General features: G+C 39.5%; 1 protein-coding gene across 1 annotated transcript; it reads right to left on the reverse strand.

Annotated features, from left to right (window-relative positions):
- Nucleotides 1-1273: 1273 nt before the first annotated feature.
- LOC135084139 (glycine receptor subunit alpha-2-like) lies at nt 1274-16024 on the reverse strand. The gene is made up of 10 exons (XM_063978882.1): nt 15623-16024; nt 13721-13868; nt 12953-13035; nt 10115-10232; nt 9393-9501; nt 4071-4205; nt 2778-2878; nt 2141-2301; nt 1584-1653; nt 1274-1406 (listed from the first exon to the last, which is right to left on the reverse strand). Exons 1-10 carry the CDS (start codon nt 15700-15702, stop codon nt 1278-1280), a joined length of 1134 nt encoding a protein of 377 aa, XP_063834952.1. The 5' UTR covers nt 15703-16024; the 3' UTR covers nt 1274-1277.
- Nucleotides 16025-17216: the final 1192 nt, after the last annotated feature.

Raw genomic sequence — 17216 nt, forward strand, 5'->3', positions numbered from 1 at the left:
GTACTGTAATCTCGTCTTTAGAATTTCAGCGGTCTTGGATTCGACTATTGTTTTGGTTTTTATTATACCTAAGTACCTAATTATTATTATGTTTATTATAACTATTATAACCTCATGTTGTGAGTGACTGTACCTAAAGCTGAGTTCCTACTTTCTGTAAGTTCCGGACGTTACATCTAGTGTTGTCGATGGTCTCGTATCGATAATTTTATAGTGTATGGATGGATAGTTGATGCTATCGACTGCTCAAAATGAGATTGTAACTATTGATGGAGTAAATTGAAGAACAAAGAGACCGCGAGAAGCGTTTTCTCCGCTTCTTTTAGACAGCGAGCCTAACAGTTGTGATAGGGAAAGGTCTAGTTGGCAACACTACCACCGCGTTAACCGCGTCAGATATATGTAGGTACTGTGCAAACTAGATAAACGCTTCATGTAGACATCCGTATAGAAATTAATGTACTGTTGTAGTCTCTTTCAAACGTAGACGTCGGCTTATGGACACTAGATATAGACGTCGATAGGAAGGTTTGACGCTGACATCGTACGCCGCTATAGCGTATAATATTAAGAGATCGTAGCCTAATGGCGCGCATCTAAGGCTAGCATCGGCAAAAAACGCTTTATGTAGCGGTCGATGTTAATGGCGCGCTGCAGCGCTGCTTCGATTTTTCCGCTTCTTTTAGACAGCGAGCTAAGGTAAGCTAAACACTTGAGATCTTATCTAGTTGTGATATTAAGGACTAGTTCGCAACACTACCGCCGCGTTAACCCAGTCAGATGTACTGCGCGAACTGGATCCAGTAGGTGGCGTTGAGCACCGAGAACAGGAGCGGGAAGAACACGCGCGAGAAGCGGTCGATGTTGATGGCGCGCTGCTTCGCCTTCAGCGAGCTAAGCTAAACACGATCTTATGCAGTTGAAATAAGGACTAGTTCGCAACACTACCGCCGCGTTAACCCACGCCGCAATACTTACTACAGAATTGCACTGTTGTGGTCTCTTTCAGACGTTGACGTCGGCTTATGGACACTATAGATATAGACGTCGATAGGAAGGTTTGACGCTGACGTATAGCGTTTAATAGGAGACCGTAGTATCGTAGCCTTATAACGCGCATCCTAGGCTAGCTGCGGCAACAAACGCTTCATGTAGCGGTCGATGTTTATGGCGCGCTTCACATTCTCCGCTTCTTTTAGACAGTAAGCTAAGCGAATCACGATCTTATGCAGTTGTAATAAGGACTAGTTGAAAACACTACCACCGCGTTAACCCAGTCAGATGTACTGCGCGAACTGGATCCAGTAGGTGGCGTTGAGCACCGAGAACAGGAGCGGGAAGAACACGCGCGAGAAGCGGTCGATGTTGATGGCGCGCTGCTTCGCCTTCTCCGCTTCTGCTGCGTCCTGCAGAAATAAACGCTTCATGTACCGACGACAGCAAGGTGTGGCATCTATGTATGGTTGTTATTAGGGCGAGTTTGCAATAGTCTAATGTGCTGTCGACTGTACAGAGGTTAGTCCACAGAAGACCAAAGTATTATTGTTTGATGATTTTCTTACAAGGAGTGTATAGTTAGTTACCTTCGGTTTGCCACCATCACCGAGGACGATGTTGACTAGACAATACTCCATAAGCGCCATAAACACGAATCTGCAACAATAAGTAATTGTCATAGTCAAATGAGTCTGAGTGATATCTCATGCGAAAGAAAGGTCACTCATTAGATGGAGGACACAAGCAATAACCGGCACCCAGCAGTAGACATCTAGAACCCAAATGATACGTATACTATACGAATAGACTTCAACTGATACGTACACTGTACAAACAGACTTCAAATGATACGTCAGTATCAATAACCCTCCTTCTGGCGCAGTCGGGTAAAAAGGACTTCAAATGATACATAAACTGTACGAAGAGACTTCAATTGATACATGAACGTTATAAACTGACTTCAAATGATACGTACACTGTACAGACAGACATGAACGCGTCCACCGCCTTGAGGTAGGATACTGGCGGCAGCTGCGCCTGCGACTTGGCGTGCTGCGTGCTCAGCGTCAGCAGTGATGTCACGCCTAGCGTCACGTGGCAAATGATACGCGCACTGTATAAATGGACTTCAACTGATACGTACACTGTACAGACAGACATGAACGCGTCCACCGCTTTAAGGTAGGATACTGGCGGCAGCTGCGCCTGCGACTTGGCGTGCTGCGTGCTCAGCGTCAGCAGTGACGTCACGCCCAGCGTCACTCGCGCTGGTGCTGCGTCAGGCTTGATCCAGAACGACACCCACTGAAAAAGGAGAATGGTTTGCTTTTAACAAGGAAAAGATAAGCGCCTGGCAAGCTACCACTATCTTACTAAGGTCTGTCACCATAACAACAATGTTAACAACATTGTTGAGTTCCGGCAGTTGGTGGTAGATGGCCAGTTCCTCTGTGGTTGAAAATTCTAGATGAAACTCGCATTTGCCTATGAAACACCGCTGGTAAGGTCTCTCTCGTTTAACTTGATGAGAGAGATCACTAAGAGAGATATTAACTACCAGTGTTTAGAGATGTCCATAGCAGTTATGGTCCTATGTCCCCTAGATGGGGCAGAGGGCGTCCATAGAGATTTCCATAGCAAGACAATAAATCTCCTGGATTCCTTCTATCATTAGGTATCATTTTCACATTGCCATTCGAGCTTCTATAAAATTGATCTTAAATACAAGTAGGAAGGTACTTTCATTATGTGGGCACAAATCATTGTCTCCTGCAACTTACAGACATGATGACGATGAGGCAGGTCGGGATGTAGGTGTTGAAGAGGTGGTACCCCAGCCGCCGCTTCAGCTTGAAGATCACCTCAAGACAGGTGAAGTTTCCTGGAACAAGCTGTACCTGAGTACTTTGTAAATAGCAACATCTTGGCTTTGTCTTCTTTGCCCTTCTTTAACCTTCTTCTTAGAAGTATTCTTAGAGGTAAGATGGGTTCCAAAACGGGGATCCAAAACTGACTACGGAAACTAACTACAAACGGGAATTAATTTCCACCTTTCTTTACCACCACTGCAACTCTCCTGTAAGATTGTATAGTCAGGATCTACAGTGTGGTCTCCGATCAAACCCAACCTGTGCGGGTTTCAGCCAAATGACGTCCACTGCTGGACCAGTCTTAAAATGAATATCAGATAGAATAGAAGATAAAATCATTGAGAAATTGGCAGTCATTGGGGGACCACCAGCAGTCGTCGTCCTGTGGCTGAAATGTTGATGATGTGAGATGAAACAAACTACTTTGTTAAAAACTATCTGTTCCTTAACATTGTTATGAATATTATTGGGAGTGAAGCCAAATGCTTTTAACCTTCACACGAAAACAAGTTGAGTCATTAACTACCTAGTTTCTTCAGACAGTGTTTACCTTTCATTTGACGTCATCATTGAGAAATTGTGATAATCGTTTCTTTATCGCAAGATTAACTAATCTGAAGCTTAGGATTACAAAGGATCTTACAATGAGTGCTGGAGTTTGATGCTACGCTGTTAACTTTATGGTGGGTAGGTAAGTATTCAGTCCTTTAATCTCTGAAGCAATGAACTCATTGTCTAGGTGCTCGTATGTAAATATTGGGATTTGCTCATCTTCCCTTCGAGATGAAAGTGGTTCTGGCACAATCTGAAGTTTTCTCTACAGTACCTTCATACTTTTACGTACCACTTATAATAATTGATAATGATGATTACAGGGATTTAGCCCAACTAAGAAAGATTGAATAGCCTCAAGGAGAAAACTAATGCCATCAGCGACGAGTCATCATCATGAAGAGAGATGTCATCATCATTATCATTTTTTAATAGAAATCTGAAAATCTGTGTTTGATTTGATTTTAGTACGATTCGAGTTTGTGATTGCTCAGCTGCGCGACATACATCAAGTTGTGCCTCACTCAAGGTACAAAACAGTAGGTACTCGTAGGTATTGTTCTTCTAAACATCCACAAAAATACATTTAACTATCATATCCACACCATTAATTTCAAAATATCCACCACATCTTTGGCCAAAGCTACGTACCAGTGGAGTACACCTGCGTGCAGTCAGCAGTCCTGTTCTGGACCAGCTCCAGCTGAGGCAGCTCAATGTTCTCGTCCACCACCAGAGGCACGTCAGGGTCCCACTGGAAGATCAGGTCGTCGGTCGTGTGGGACACTGGAACCAAACGAATACCTTCTTAGGCTTAAAGTTGCAGAAAACTCTTAACTCATTTATTTATGCAAGTAGGCTTTTAAAAAATACTTTAACACGTCCCAGTATTAACCCTACCACTGCTACAGAACAATAAATGGGCCAGTGCTGAGAAGAAGCAGCGAAAGAAACTCAGTCACTTTGTTAGTCGTCTTGTCACCTCGAGTCAAATGGTGTGTTGAGAGTTCTATGCGCAGTTTCTTCTCCACTGGCCCATTTTTGTCCCGAAAAAGAGGTAGAGTCAAAGTTATACTGGGACGTGTAAAAGCGCTTTTTAAAAGCCTATTAACAGAAAATAAATTTTACGAAGGTATCATCACTGAATAAGTAAGTAACTAAAACTAGGCGCTGGACCACCGATTTTTAGTTGGCCGATAGTATGCGCATTTTCATACATCTCCATAGTCCATACTGATTAACAGCCCAACCAACTATCGGCCAACTAAAAGTTTGTGGTCTGCGCCTAGGCTTACAGTTAAGAAATACCTAGCTACTCAGGCTGCAATGTATATCCTTGTCTACGACCTTGTCCTCATAGATAGGCGCCAGAACCTAAGCTTTTGGGCTTCAGAAAAACTTTAGGAAATAAATTCTCTTCCTACCGCTCGGCTGCTGTGATGCCGCTAAGGTTCAAATGGACCAAAATAACAGATCTTTTTGGGAAAAATATTTTACATTATTTTTAATAAGAGAGGAGGATATAGGTAGCATGCCCTTTGACGTTCAACATTATTATGAGTTTACGACATCCTTACAAGCTGTATTTCAATTTTATTTTAAACTTTACTTTTATCACCATAAGTTTCAAACTCTGTCGTGTTGACGGGTAGTTTACTAAAAGATGAACTCGTTAGCGAATAGCGAGTCTCAAGTGGGTAGTTGATGGCGACGCCATAATTAAAGTTTTTAATGGATACGCATTTTTGTAGATTTTAAACAAATTAAAAATTCATGTTCCTACTAAAAAATAAAGCAATTAACCCACAAAAACTTGCAATAACTAAGGGTAAAAGTCCCTTAGTTCATCTAAAACCGCAATAAGTGATGCATTGGGATCCGATGCTGAATGGCAGAATTAGGTACGCGTATTTTGTTTATTTAATAAATTTAAAAATTCATGTCTCTACTAAAAAATAAAGCAATTAACCCACAAAAACTTGCAATAACTAAGGGTAAAAGTCCCTTAGTTCATCTAAAACATAAATGATGCATTGAGGTGAGATGCTAAATGTGGTCCATACACCTGCCCTGTATACTATCCAAACATATTTTTGGTACACTCACAATAATAGTTAGTAATTTTATATGCACCATGCGAGAATCAAACTTAGACCTCCAGGACGAGTGCCTCATCAACTCGCTCTATTTTTATCACAAGTTCCGATAAAATTGCGCTGACACCGGCCACTTGGCCCACTTGGCCACTTGGCCTACATCGGTATCGAGAGTTGGGGCCGGGCCAATCATGTGCTTGGCTGTGACGAGTGACACAAAGGCTTTGAGGGTAGGCTGTTACCTTTCTACACCCTTAAACAGCCTTTAGTTAGACATTATCGACGACTTACGCGGCTTTTAAACCTTCTGGTTCAAAAAATCTGGGTTTTTTAACACTATTTTTATCGACTTAAGTCCTGAAAATAACCGCCTCTGTGGTCTAGTGGTAAGACCACCTGCTTCAGACGCAGAGGTCCCGGGTTCGATTCCCAGTGGGGGCAGATTTTTCTGTTCGGTTTGGTTGGTGGTAGGGCTTGTTCTAAGTCCGCCTGGCTAGCTACCACCATCTTACCAAAGTCTGTCGCCATAACAACAATGTTAACAGCATTGTTGTGTTCCGGCAGTTAGAGGTAAGATAGCCAGTTCCTCCGTGGTTGAGGATTCCGGGTGAAGCTCGCTTCCACCTTCAGCCTGATCGTCACTTACCATCAGGTGAGATACAGGCCAAGAGCTTCCTCGTTGTGGATTAAAAAAAAATTGGGCTGAAAGTGTTCCACTGGCGCTTGATGTGGTCATCGTCAGATTTAATGAGTGTAAACTTTAAGGTTGAGGACTTGGGGCCAAGTAGATCAGCACTTAAGTTTTTTAAGTATCTTTACCTATTTCGTTTCATGAACAAAGTTCAGAGGAGTGGCGAGCACGGGCTCCCACTAAGTACCTATTTACCTCAGTATTTTCAACTGTTTATTAAACTATCGGCTACCAAGTTGTAACCGTTAAGCTCTATCATGGATACATGAGCATATTTTGAAGAACTTAACTAAGATACAAGATATTTGGTCAGTACAAAAATACATAGGCAAATCTACCTAGCGATACCTACAAAATCCGCTATCACTCGAGCGGAGTGGTGTGGCCACAAAAATATCCTGTGGAGCGCCCTCGAGGGCTCGTTACCATTCATTGTGCGAGTGCCGCTCTCGAGTAGCGCCGACGCCGCTCGACAGCCAGGGCTGACTGAGTTCGGCGATAGTTAACCGACGAATGATGTGAGATGGCATCGGCGAACTTGTACAACTACTTAACTGATAACAAAATGGAGATGGCGCGTTCAAAGAAAGAAATGTGTGAACACGTCAGGCTCTAGGAGACAGCAAGCCCACTAACCTCATAACTAAATTATTTAGCGCTCTAGATTGAGCGCTCAAATATAGAAATGCGTGAATGCGGTGCGTGATACACGTCAGGTTCTAGAAGTCAGCAAGCCCTTTAGGCTCGTCATTACTAACTGACATGAAAAAGTAGGGGGATGACGCGCTCAAAGATAGAAATGCTTGAAGCACGTAAGACTCTAGGAGTCAACAAGCCTCCTAAGCTTCCTAGAAGGTCGATACTCGATTCTAGATTGAAGTTTTTTTCATAATTTCAGCTAATGGAAATGCACGTAAGGTTCCAGGAGCGGATAGAGCTCTTTTTTCCGCTCTATTTATTAAACTAACCAGCTAAGCAACTATCTTCTAGAGATTTAGAACACATTAGTCCATTGAGTAAGGGGCACACGTAGTGGACTACCATGCATGGTGATAAATGTGCAACATGTCCTTCTTCGCCTTAAAAGGATGTCAAGCAGCAGGACGAACTTTTTGTATTCCAATTGCCGCAAGGCTCTCTCAAAAGACTGTCTTGTCTCCTGACCAGACTAAGATTCAAGTATTTTATGTCGTCAGAAAATACTTGTTTCAAATAGTAAAACCGTGGCAGCCCTGACCAAAGCGTTCTAATTATAAACCCTACTCGAGCCGCCGAGGGACACCCTGTTTGCCCTATATCGGAGATCAAAGATGTGGCGTGAGACGATGTCGTCACTCGTCACAGATTCAGGGGAATCAGTTCTAAGACACTGATTTTAAGGTGAGTGCAGCGATGGAGGCACGATCCCTTTGTGATTGTAGAGATGGGAATTGGTTTTATTTTGATGTACAAATACCTGTAAGAGTACAGGTACTTTCACAAATACCAAACCCTACAGTTTTTCGACACTTTCTATACTCGAATAATCATAAGTAATAAGTACCTAATATTACTTAATTCTTGAAGGTTTTTGTTCAGTAATAGTTTTAAACCGATTAAAGTTCAATATGATGATCAACACTATCTATAGCGTCATACTTTACTTGAGATTAAAACTGTAATCGGCAATTTGAACTTTATGCTTTTATGGGTGATCATCTGCGCAATAAAACTTACAGCTGTAGTTATCCTCATTAACCTACTTTTTTGATGGGGGTTTAATTTTTAATTACACAAGTTCATAAAAACGACGAAAAATGGATACGGAGTTTTAAGACAACAAAGCATAGTAGAGTCGCTTTGGACATAACAAAAATCGTAATATTAGATCTGTCCAATAGCTTTGTGTCCAGGTTGCGAAAAACTTTAAATTCAAAGTCAACAAACTTTTCCAAGTTATGAGAGCTGACTTTTTGTTAATTTGTTTTTTTTATTACTCCTCAGAGCACCAAATTCAAAAGAAAAACTCAAAAGAATGGCCTGTAGTCTCACTGTTTGAGATTTCCATGTCTGTACGTACACTCTGTAAAACTAAATTTTTTTGGTCTCTTACTCGTATATTATTCCATCCCTTGTTTTAGCACTTATAGAAAAATATGTAATACTAAGTAAACCTGGTCTGGTGAACTTAGGCATTCATTAATATTGACAAAGAATCCTAAAAACTAAAGCACTTTTCTACTTTAACAATGGAACTAGAAGAATCCTAACTTTTCCACCACTTGAGGACTTAAGTGGAGTCTTAAGTGCCTAAGTGCCGCGAACTTGCATCAAAGGACGTCGAAGCCTACCTATCTATAGGCTACTCAAGAATTCTGCGACAAAGATTTGATTGAACTTAAAAAAAAGCTTAAGAAGGACAAAACCCCCTTACTAAATAAAAAGTTACACAGTTGTTGAACACTGTTTTAAAATGACATTTCCGTACTAAACGTCACTTTAAAACATTGTTCAACTAGCAAGGGTTTCATTAGTAAGGGGAGTATTTAAAACATTTTTTTTGTAAAGAATCTTGATTAAATTCCAAATCAAAACATAATTATTTTCCATTAGAAATGGGTTTTGGCGACCTACCTGTTCGCTATAATATTGTGAAAAGAAACTTGAATTTATTGTATTTAGAAAAGTTTTGCACTGGATAAAGAGTTCATAAACATTCGCGTTTGCAGCATCAACGACAGAATAAAAATAGTTAATAGTAAAGCATCCTTTAAATGGTTTACAAAAATGGAAGTAGTATTCTAGTACCACACCGATGATCTAGAATCTCGATGACTACATTTTCAAACAAGGACACTAAGGTTTTTCAGTTAGGGCCTATACACTACGTTTTTTCAGGCCGTCAACGTGCGTTTTACGATCGCGTGATTGTTTCGCTGCTAAACATCAAGTATGCAGTGCGTTTAAAGCTCTATGCCTCCCCAATCAGTCTGGTCAGTGTTGTGAAGTATATCTGATAAATTAGAGAGGGTCGTGTTCCTGTAGTGGAGAGTGATGCCCGTTTCCACCATCAATCCCTAATTTTTAAGTGACCGCAATGGTAACACATAACAGGAATTTTGTTTTCAAAGAGGTCACTGAAAAATTAGGAACTGATGGTGAAAACGGGCATTAATGACCAACTAATGATGATGAAGGTGTACTCACAGCTTTCCATCTGCAGCTTGCACTCCTGCGTGTCGTGCGGGTAGATGAGGAAGTTCATGGCGCACGACAGCTTCAGCGTCAGTTTCACCATGTACAGGATTGTCTTGTCCTGCTCAAGAACACACCCTATGTAATTTGGGGGGTTCACGGAAGAGACATGGGAAAGTGACTTTGAGGAAATTGATAAATAATTAGACTGTTACTGAAGAATTCATTTGGAAGTTGTTGGTAAGCTAATGCATGCATATAAATCATACATAAATCTTTTCAATGGTATTTTTTTTTCCTTTTCTGAAGTCGCACACATTAATAGTGATTTAATCATCTTGAAAACAATTTTCCCAAAGTCAAATGACACCCAGTGCTGGACATAGGCCTCCCTCTAAGGATTTCTACGAACCGGTCTTGCGCTGCGTAGGTATTTTATAATAATGAAGACCTAATATTAATCTAGACATCAATTCAAGCAAAGGAACTGGCTTAGTTATACAGGTTATAATAAGGACACTTAACTTATTCTTACTTTTTTATGCAAGACAAGGCAGATATTTGATCTGGTGTTAAGTGAGATGCAGTCTACGATGGTACATATCTGCCCTGTAAGTGCCTATTCACTCTCGCCTTGAAAATGCCCGGACTAAATCATTTCTTCATCTTAGATAAACAAAAGAAAGACAGCCAATGTATAACATCTAAAACTGTATACTATGGTAGGTAGATACCTTGTACAGCCACACGTAATGGTTGGGGATGGTCATGGTCTGGAAGGTAACGGACTTGGCATTCTTGAAGAAGGAGTCCGGCCGCCACATGTGCTTCAGCCAGTCCAGGTCGATCAGCCTGCGAGGAGTACAAACATTCAGCCTCTCTAGACAAAGTTAGCATTTTTAATTCCGAAATCGCTTCAAAATATTATGATTCGAAGTGATTTCGAAATTAAACTGCCACGAATGTTTAAGTTACATATCTAGGCGATCAGTTGGTATCGGGATGTACAGCTACAGTCGACCGCACATTAGAATCAGACCTTAAATTGCAACAAGCACAACAGCGTTAATCTTGATGTGCTCTCGTCTGTAGAAGAGCATAAGAAGCAGCTAGGTACTTACTTAGGTACTTAAAGTATTGGATAGATAGAAGGATAGATAGACTGTGGGAGAGTTATTAACCAAACATGATTACAGGCTGTAAATGACAGGTTTGCAAGAACTTCAGCCGAACTGAAATGCCAAATTGTCCCGAACTCGATTATTCGTCATCATCATAATAACGTAAGTGCGCCTATTAACGACCCCCCAAAATTTGTATCCTATTACCGCCCTATTTTTCTTTCTTTCATAAAAGACATAATAACAGGTTCCAGAAAACACGTTACCTAAAAAATATCTAGATATGTTTATTGACTATCAAAACGATTAAAGTTTGTGTTCGTAAATAACCAGTAAACGGAGTTATTTGACATTAAATGGGACGCGCCCGCAACGGACGCACTTTTCATATTGACGCGCTCCCAGCTACTTAAGGTGCACCTTGTTATTAATTAGCGATTTTAACACATTTAAAATGAGTATACCAACATGTTTTTGCATGACAATATTAATTCGTACTTTAGTTTCCTTAATAAACCCTCAATATAGCCCTCTCGATGTATTTTTGTGGCTTAAATACAATTTTAAATAAGGGCGGTAATAGAAACAGTTTTCATAATTTGGTTCCTAATAACGACCCATGGCGTTGTTAGAATTTTGATAAAGTTTTTTTTATTTTAGTATTTATATCTTTAATTACGCATTTAACCTCCATTTTGTTGTCTTGATCGATTCATAAGAATATTTCACATGATTAAATCAATTAACGTATGGCGTTAATTGATTTAATCATGTGAAATATTCTTATGAGTCATAGGTTTGGCATAAAAGTGCAATGAACACTAAAGAATATCTCTAATAATGTATGACAATAGATTTTATAAAAACCTGTTAAATTCTAATTAGTACCTGTTTGATATAAAATAAAACCTAATAGAAATGATACTTCACTGATCACGTCTTCATTAAAGTAGGTATTTTAGCTGGTTACTGTTTTTTTTTACGGTCGGTAATAGAATAAAGTAATATTCATACTTAATTCTATTACCGCCTCATAACTATAACGCCACCTGCGAAGACTTATAAGCCTGTATTTTGTATATAACTAACATTTATGACATGACACCAAACCAATCATGCGTTATCACAACTACTATGTAACTTTTTAAGATATTTGGATTAATAAAAAAATAATTATACAGACAGTGTCCAATTGTCCATAGTTTAAATTAAAATACACAATTACACACAATTAAAATCAAAAACATCAGTCAAAAACGAATTAAAAATTATAGTCAAATTAAAAATAAAATATTAAATGAAAATTATTTTTTATTAAAACTCAAATATAGTTTAAATAATGACCCCCACTACTCAGTAGAAGACCGGGTATCGCGTAATCAAGTATAATTGAGGAATTTATTATTCTACTATTTCTGCTTGATTATTTATTTATTTTAGAGAAGCGTGCCTTTTCTCTTTTAATAATAAAAAAATAACTTGAAAAAAAAAACAAATTTAACTAAAACTAAAAAGCAAAACAAATTTAACTTGAAAAAACCAAGTGGTTCCCGAGCCTCTGAGCGGGAATCAAACCCGTTCCTCTTGGAATATACCCAATTGAAGAGCAATATTCTTAGCGGTCGGTAATAGAAACAGAAAAAACGTTAATAGAAACACACCTCGTCTATAGGTCGGTAATAGAAACAACTGCTTTTTCAGATTAAATTGCTATTTATTAATTATTGTGTGATTGAATACTCATTGTTACTCCTTGAATTCAAAGATTACTTCATCATTGTTATAAATAAATTAAAGTGTCTTTTCTATCACCACGTCTTATATCTAATTTTCTAACGTTTATCCGAAGTCAGCTTAAACTGGCGGTAATAGGCGCATTTACGTTAATTATCAATCTTTATTCTTTCGAGGTCCATTGCTAGACACATTGAGTTGCTCTGTGCCTAAATGTAAATTAGTAGCTAGTAACCAGTCGTTAGTTTCCAACTCAATGTTGGATAGGATGATAGATGATGACCAAAAAACGTGGACATTCTTTTCCCGAAAACAAGTAAGTTTTCGGGAAAAGAATGTCCACGTTTTTTGATGACTGTCTAATTTTAATCCCTGGTCTTCGAATCTTGATTCATTAAAGAATCGTTAAACCAACGAGACAGACAACAAAGCAAAGGTATTTTCCATTTAAAACTATCAAAACAAAATGTGTTACAGGTTGCCGATTAATCACTGTCATCTATCAAGGATTTGGTCAAATACGTGATTTATAAGTCTGTCGCGAATATTACGGCCAACTTGATAGGCAATCTAGAAACACTGAGATTTCAAGTAAGCGCAATTTGTTATTCTGAAAACCATTTTTTATCAAGTAGGTACTTATAACTTGTGTAAAAATATACCTACCTAGTTAAGCTACCTACTTTAAATACCAATAGCCTGAAACGGCCTTCTTACCTGTATTCTGACGTCATGTTTTCAGGCAGCCGCAACCGGAAGTCCTTCCATGTCTGCGCGAAGAATATGTCCGCAGCATAGGTCTGGGTACAAGAAGAAATTAATGGTTAACATGATCCAATCCTAAGTATCGTAAATTCGCAATTCTTGACCTGCCTCTTGCTTGTCATCAATTTCTTAGATACGTACTTCTTATGAATAAGTGATTTCAACGAGGATCAAAATAAATTACCGACCTTCGATTTGAATATCCAATTATACACACACATTGGGCTATGTATTTAGACACACACGAACGCGATGAATTAATTTCATTATTTAAAAACGAATTTAAAACTAAGCTCTTGCAAAATTTGCTCGTTTGCCTCCTGTCACAGAAAAAAAATTAATAAAATATTTCAGTGTTTCTTCCTCAAAATCCACAATTTTGAAAAAATCCTGCACAGTACTTTATCTGTAATCACTGCCAAGCCTTTTCTATAACATTAATATTACCATACAGTTCTCATCTCATCAATAGAGTCCAGGCCCATGGACGGTGACGTGAACGTTTACTATGGTGGGCTACTAAATACTAAACTATTAAAGTCAAAAAATCTGAACCTACACGGCAGCTGGCATTCACTGAACCTGGAGGACTACTCCGAAACGCTGTTTAATTACGTAGTTTCGGATCTATCTGTTACCGTCGCTCATGCTAGCATCTCACTTTGCGTAAGAGGGATGGCAACATTCAAGATAACGTTTTACACCTTTCTACAACATTACCATGGAGTTCTCATCGATAGAGTCCAGGCCCATGACGGTGACGTGGAAGTTGACGATGGTGGGCTGGTCGTTGATCTTGGGCGGGCGCATCTTGTCGTAGTGCCGCGGGTTGTCAGGCAGCAGGTCTTGGAAGGTCAGCAGGGTGGATCTGGTGGCAGATGGGGGTGTTTGAGGGGCTGGCCAGTGGCATACCTAGATATAAGTTATCGGCGTTTGTTAATTATTGCTATCATGTTTTAAAGTTTAAACTAGTTCCTATGTCTAATGATGGAAAGGTACCTTTTACTTTTACTCACGTCTGAAATACCGCAATGTCTCAAGACAAAAGTCTTTGACCAGTGTGTGTTGCCAGTGATGGTCTGAGACGTGGTCGTTTACCATGGGCCTCATAAGAAGGCCAAGGTCACCCAAAGGGCGATGGAGCGTGCTATGCTCGTTTCCCTTCGTGATCGAATCAGAAATGAGGAGATCCGTAGGAGAACCAAAGTGACTGACATACGTAGCCCGCAGAATCGCTAAAATCAAGTGGCAGTGGGCGGGGCACATAGCTCGTAGAGCTGATGGCCGCTGAGGCAGGAAAGTTCTTGAGTGGCGACCACGAGCTGGAAGACAGCGTGGGCAGGCCTCCCACTAGGTAGACCGACGATCTGGTGAAGGTCGCGCTAGGTGCCTGGATGTGAGCGGCGCAGGACCGGTCTTTGTGGAAATCCTTGGGGGAGGCCTTTGTCCAGCTGTGGACGTCTTTCAGCTAAAACGAACCAACTTTTCCCCCGCCCGAGATAAACTGGCCTTCATTGGCCAGCAAATTTTTGACCAAATGTCAAACAAACCCCTCTAGGTCTTCTAATCTAATCTTTTTCCAATCTCCAGTTTCCTGAGCTCAAAACTTTTAGCCGCCAGATCTCAATTTTGGTATAATGCAGGGTCTTTTGCATTATAATCTTCGATTTCCAGAACTTACAAAAATCTAAAAAGATACTATTTGATAGCACAGACTAAGGCATTTTATTTATCCTAGAGCCACGGTCACTGGGTAAATAAATAAAACGCGTATTTGTGTACAATTGTATAGGTACACGTTTGGGTCTCGACCTACAAATACTCGATCCCTCAAAGCGCACATTAGAAGCCAAGGGCCATTCAGACGAGGGCCCTTGCACAGTATGTCAACATTTGAGCAGGAACAAAAGCGCCTCGGTCGCCGTATGTCTCCATGTAGATTTGTGGGTTATTAATTTTTCATCATCAGTTCACCATTACGACCATAACAATAATTAGTTGTTTTCAAAATAACATTATGCTGTTGTTTCGTTTTGGAAATGTCTTATTTTTGGAATAAAAATGCCTACACAATGTTTTAAAGTGAGCTTCTTACTTTAGAAACTGATTATTTACTACTGCTGCATCAAATAAAATGTTACAAAGTAATTATATTAAACAATCTCATTGCATTTTTTATTTTCGAACATTTTAGTTTATTATTTATTTACCTACGTAGAGTTAATTTTTTTAGCGTGTAGTTGCATCTCAAACTAAATTTTTAATAACCAACTTCACAAAACACAAAATTTCCCAAGATGGGAATCGAACCCCAGAGAATCAGAGTAGTCGCCCGACAAGGAAAAAAGAAGGGTCGTGGGTTCGATGCCGCGTTGAGAAATTTAAAAAATTTCAAGCTATTTTAATTACCACAGAGTAACTAGTTACATACTAGTAGGTAGGCATTAGGTAGGTAATGTTTTTAAGGCATTTTAAATCTCCTAGCAGAAAATACTAGCAAAGTTACACGCAGAAGAAAAGCTACAGGATTAAACTTCTTTAGCAGATGCTAAGAATGAGTTAACCTTAAATTAGTTGTAAAAGAGGTAGTTAATTTACTACATAAATGTTCAAAATACTTACTGTGCATAACACAGGTCCGTTGCACCCAGCCACAGCCGCAGGAGCACCGTAGTCAGCCACAATAGTTTTTGAGCCGCCATTTTGATTTTGATATTTTACATAATTAACAGGTAACACTCATCATAGACGCTGATTAACTTTTATGTGTATGAAGTGTATAAATCATGCCTTAAGTAAGTGTGTGAATAATCCCTTAATTTACTTATTTAAAATTTACGAAAAAAATATAGCAAGCATCCATTGCCATTTTGATAGCTTTGAATGAAAATTAAAATAATGTGCATTACATTTTATTATAATTTTGTCGAAACTTTACTTTGTCTAAATAGAGACTTTTTTGTAAAGTTTTTAAAATGTAAAAAATTAAAAATAAATTCGCGCCCCACAAAAGCGCGCCAACTTTGACAAACGGCCGGCCAAACGCGGGAAACGTAATGACGGACAGCCAAAGTTCAAACTTGACTGATGCGTTCCGTTCCTCTGACATGCGCAATAAAAATTATGACAAGATGAAACGGCCATACTGCAGACATCGGGCACTCTGCATTTTTAGGGTTCCGTAGTTAAAAAATGTTTAAAATTCTGTTGGAAAACTTGTGGTCAAAAGATGGTAAAGCCTACTATGTACGAGTACATACTTTTAATTAGGCCCAAAGATAAATTATCACTAAAAACTTTTTTTACGTTATGAATCATTTCCTCAAGCTAAATTTTACGCGTCCGTTAATTTTGGAGTCTTTCGGAGTAAACCAAATCTTCCATTTTCCACTTGGGGTCGTGCTCCTATAATGCAGACTGAATAACGGATGAATAGTTTTCGGTCTGTAGAGGACATTGCAGGTTTAAAATTATATTTTCCGAGGACAAAAGATGTAGATAGATGGTAGGTATTTGTACGCTTCGCCGATGGTCGTTCCCAGTTCCCACAGTTAATGGACGATCCAATCAAACTTGGCTGTATGGCCATGTTTCATGAAATTTGACGAGTGGGTAAAAACACTTTAGAGATGACTTCAACAACCAACCAAAACTGCCTGCAGTAGTCACATTTAAAATTCATGTAGGAAATTTGTACGCTATCTATTTTATGACCTAACGTGCAAATGAGATTTAAAACCTGGGCTAAGTATAGATGTCCTAATTTCCAGCAATGAGGTTAATAAGTAGTGCGGAGTCGCAGCATCGGCTTCGGCCGTGTTTGAGGTCGGCCCTTGAGCACGGTCGCTCAGCATCTGTACAGAGCTGTTTACACCGTCCTCAGATCATAGACACCGACTTTGTAAGACTACGACAGTATGTCCATACTTCTGCCCCCTAGACAAGTCGCACTTTTTGATCGAATCGAAAATCGAATTCGTCAAAATTCCATACAAAAAAGGCCTTTCGGCCACTTTTCGACTGGTTTACGATTATAATGTTCACTTTGTCTAGATCCACTGGATCTTGTGTATTACTCACTCACTTCTTCTTTTTTCCTGACAACGACACTAGACCACCACAAAAAACTGTGCATTTATTAACAGTTTTCCCGTATCCCTAGCAAGATCTTCCCTTGTACTGGCAGAGGAGCTTGAAGTAGAGGCCTTCTAAAAGG

Source organism: Ostrinia nubilalis, chromosome 25 (genome assembly GCF_963855985.1).
Source record: "Ostrinia nubilalis chromosome 25, ilOstNubi1.1, whole genome shotgun sequence".
In the NCBI taxonomy this organism is placed as follows: domain Eukaryota; kingdom Metazoa; phylum Arthropoda; class Insecta; order Lepidoptera; family Crambidae; genus Ostrinia; species Ostrinia nubilalis.

Excerpts from the sequence above, each read along its gene's own strand:
- LOC135084139 (XM_063978882.1), bottom strand. The coding sequence starts at position 15,702 with ATGGCGGCTCAAAAACTATTGTGGCTGACTACGGTGCTCCTGCGGCTG. Across the intron at positions 13,869-15,622 it reads ACGGACCTGTGTTATGCACA|ATCCACCCTGCTGACCTTCC; the intron begins GTAAGTATTTTG and ends ATCTGCCACCAG. Across the intron at positions 1,407-1,583 it reads GTGATGGTGGCAAACCGAAG|GACGCAGCAGAAGCGGAGAA; the intron begins GTAACTAACTAT and ends TTATTTCTGCAG.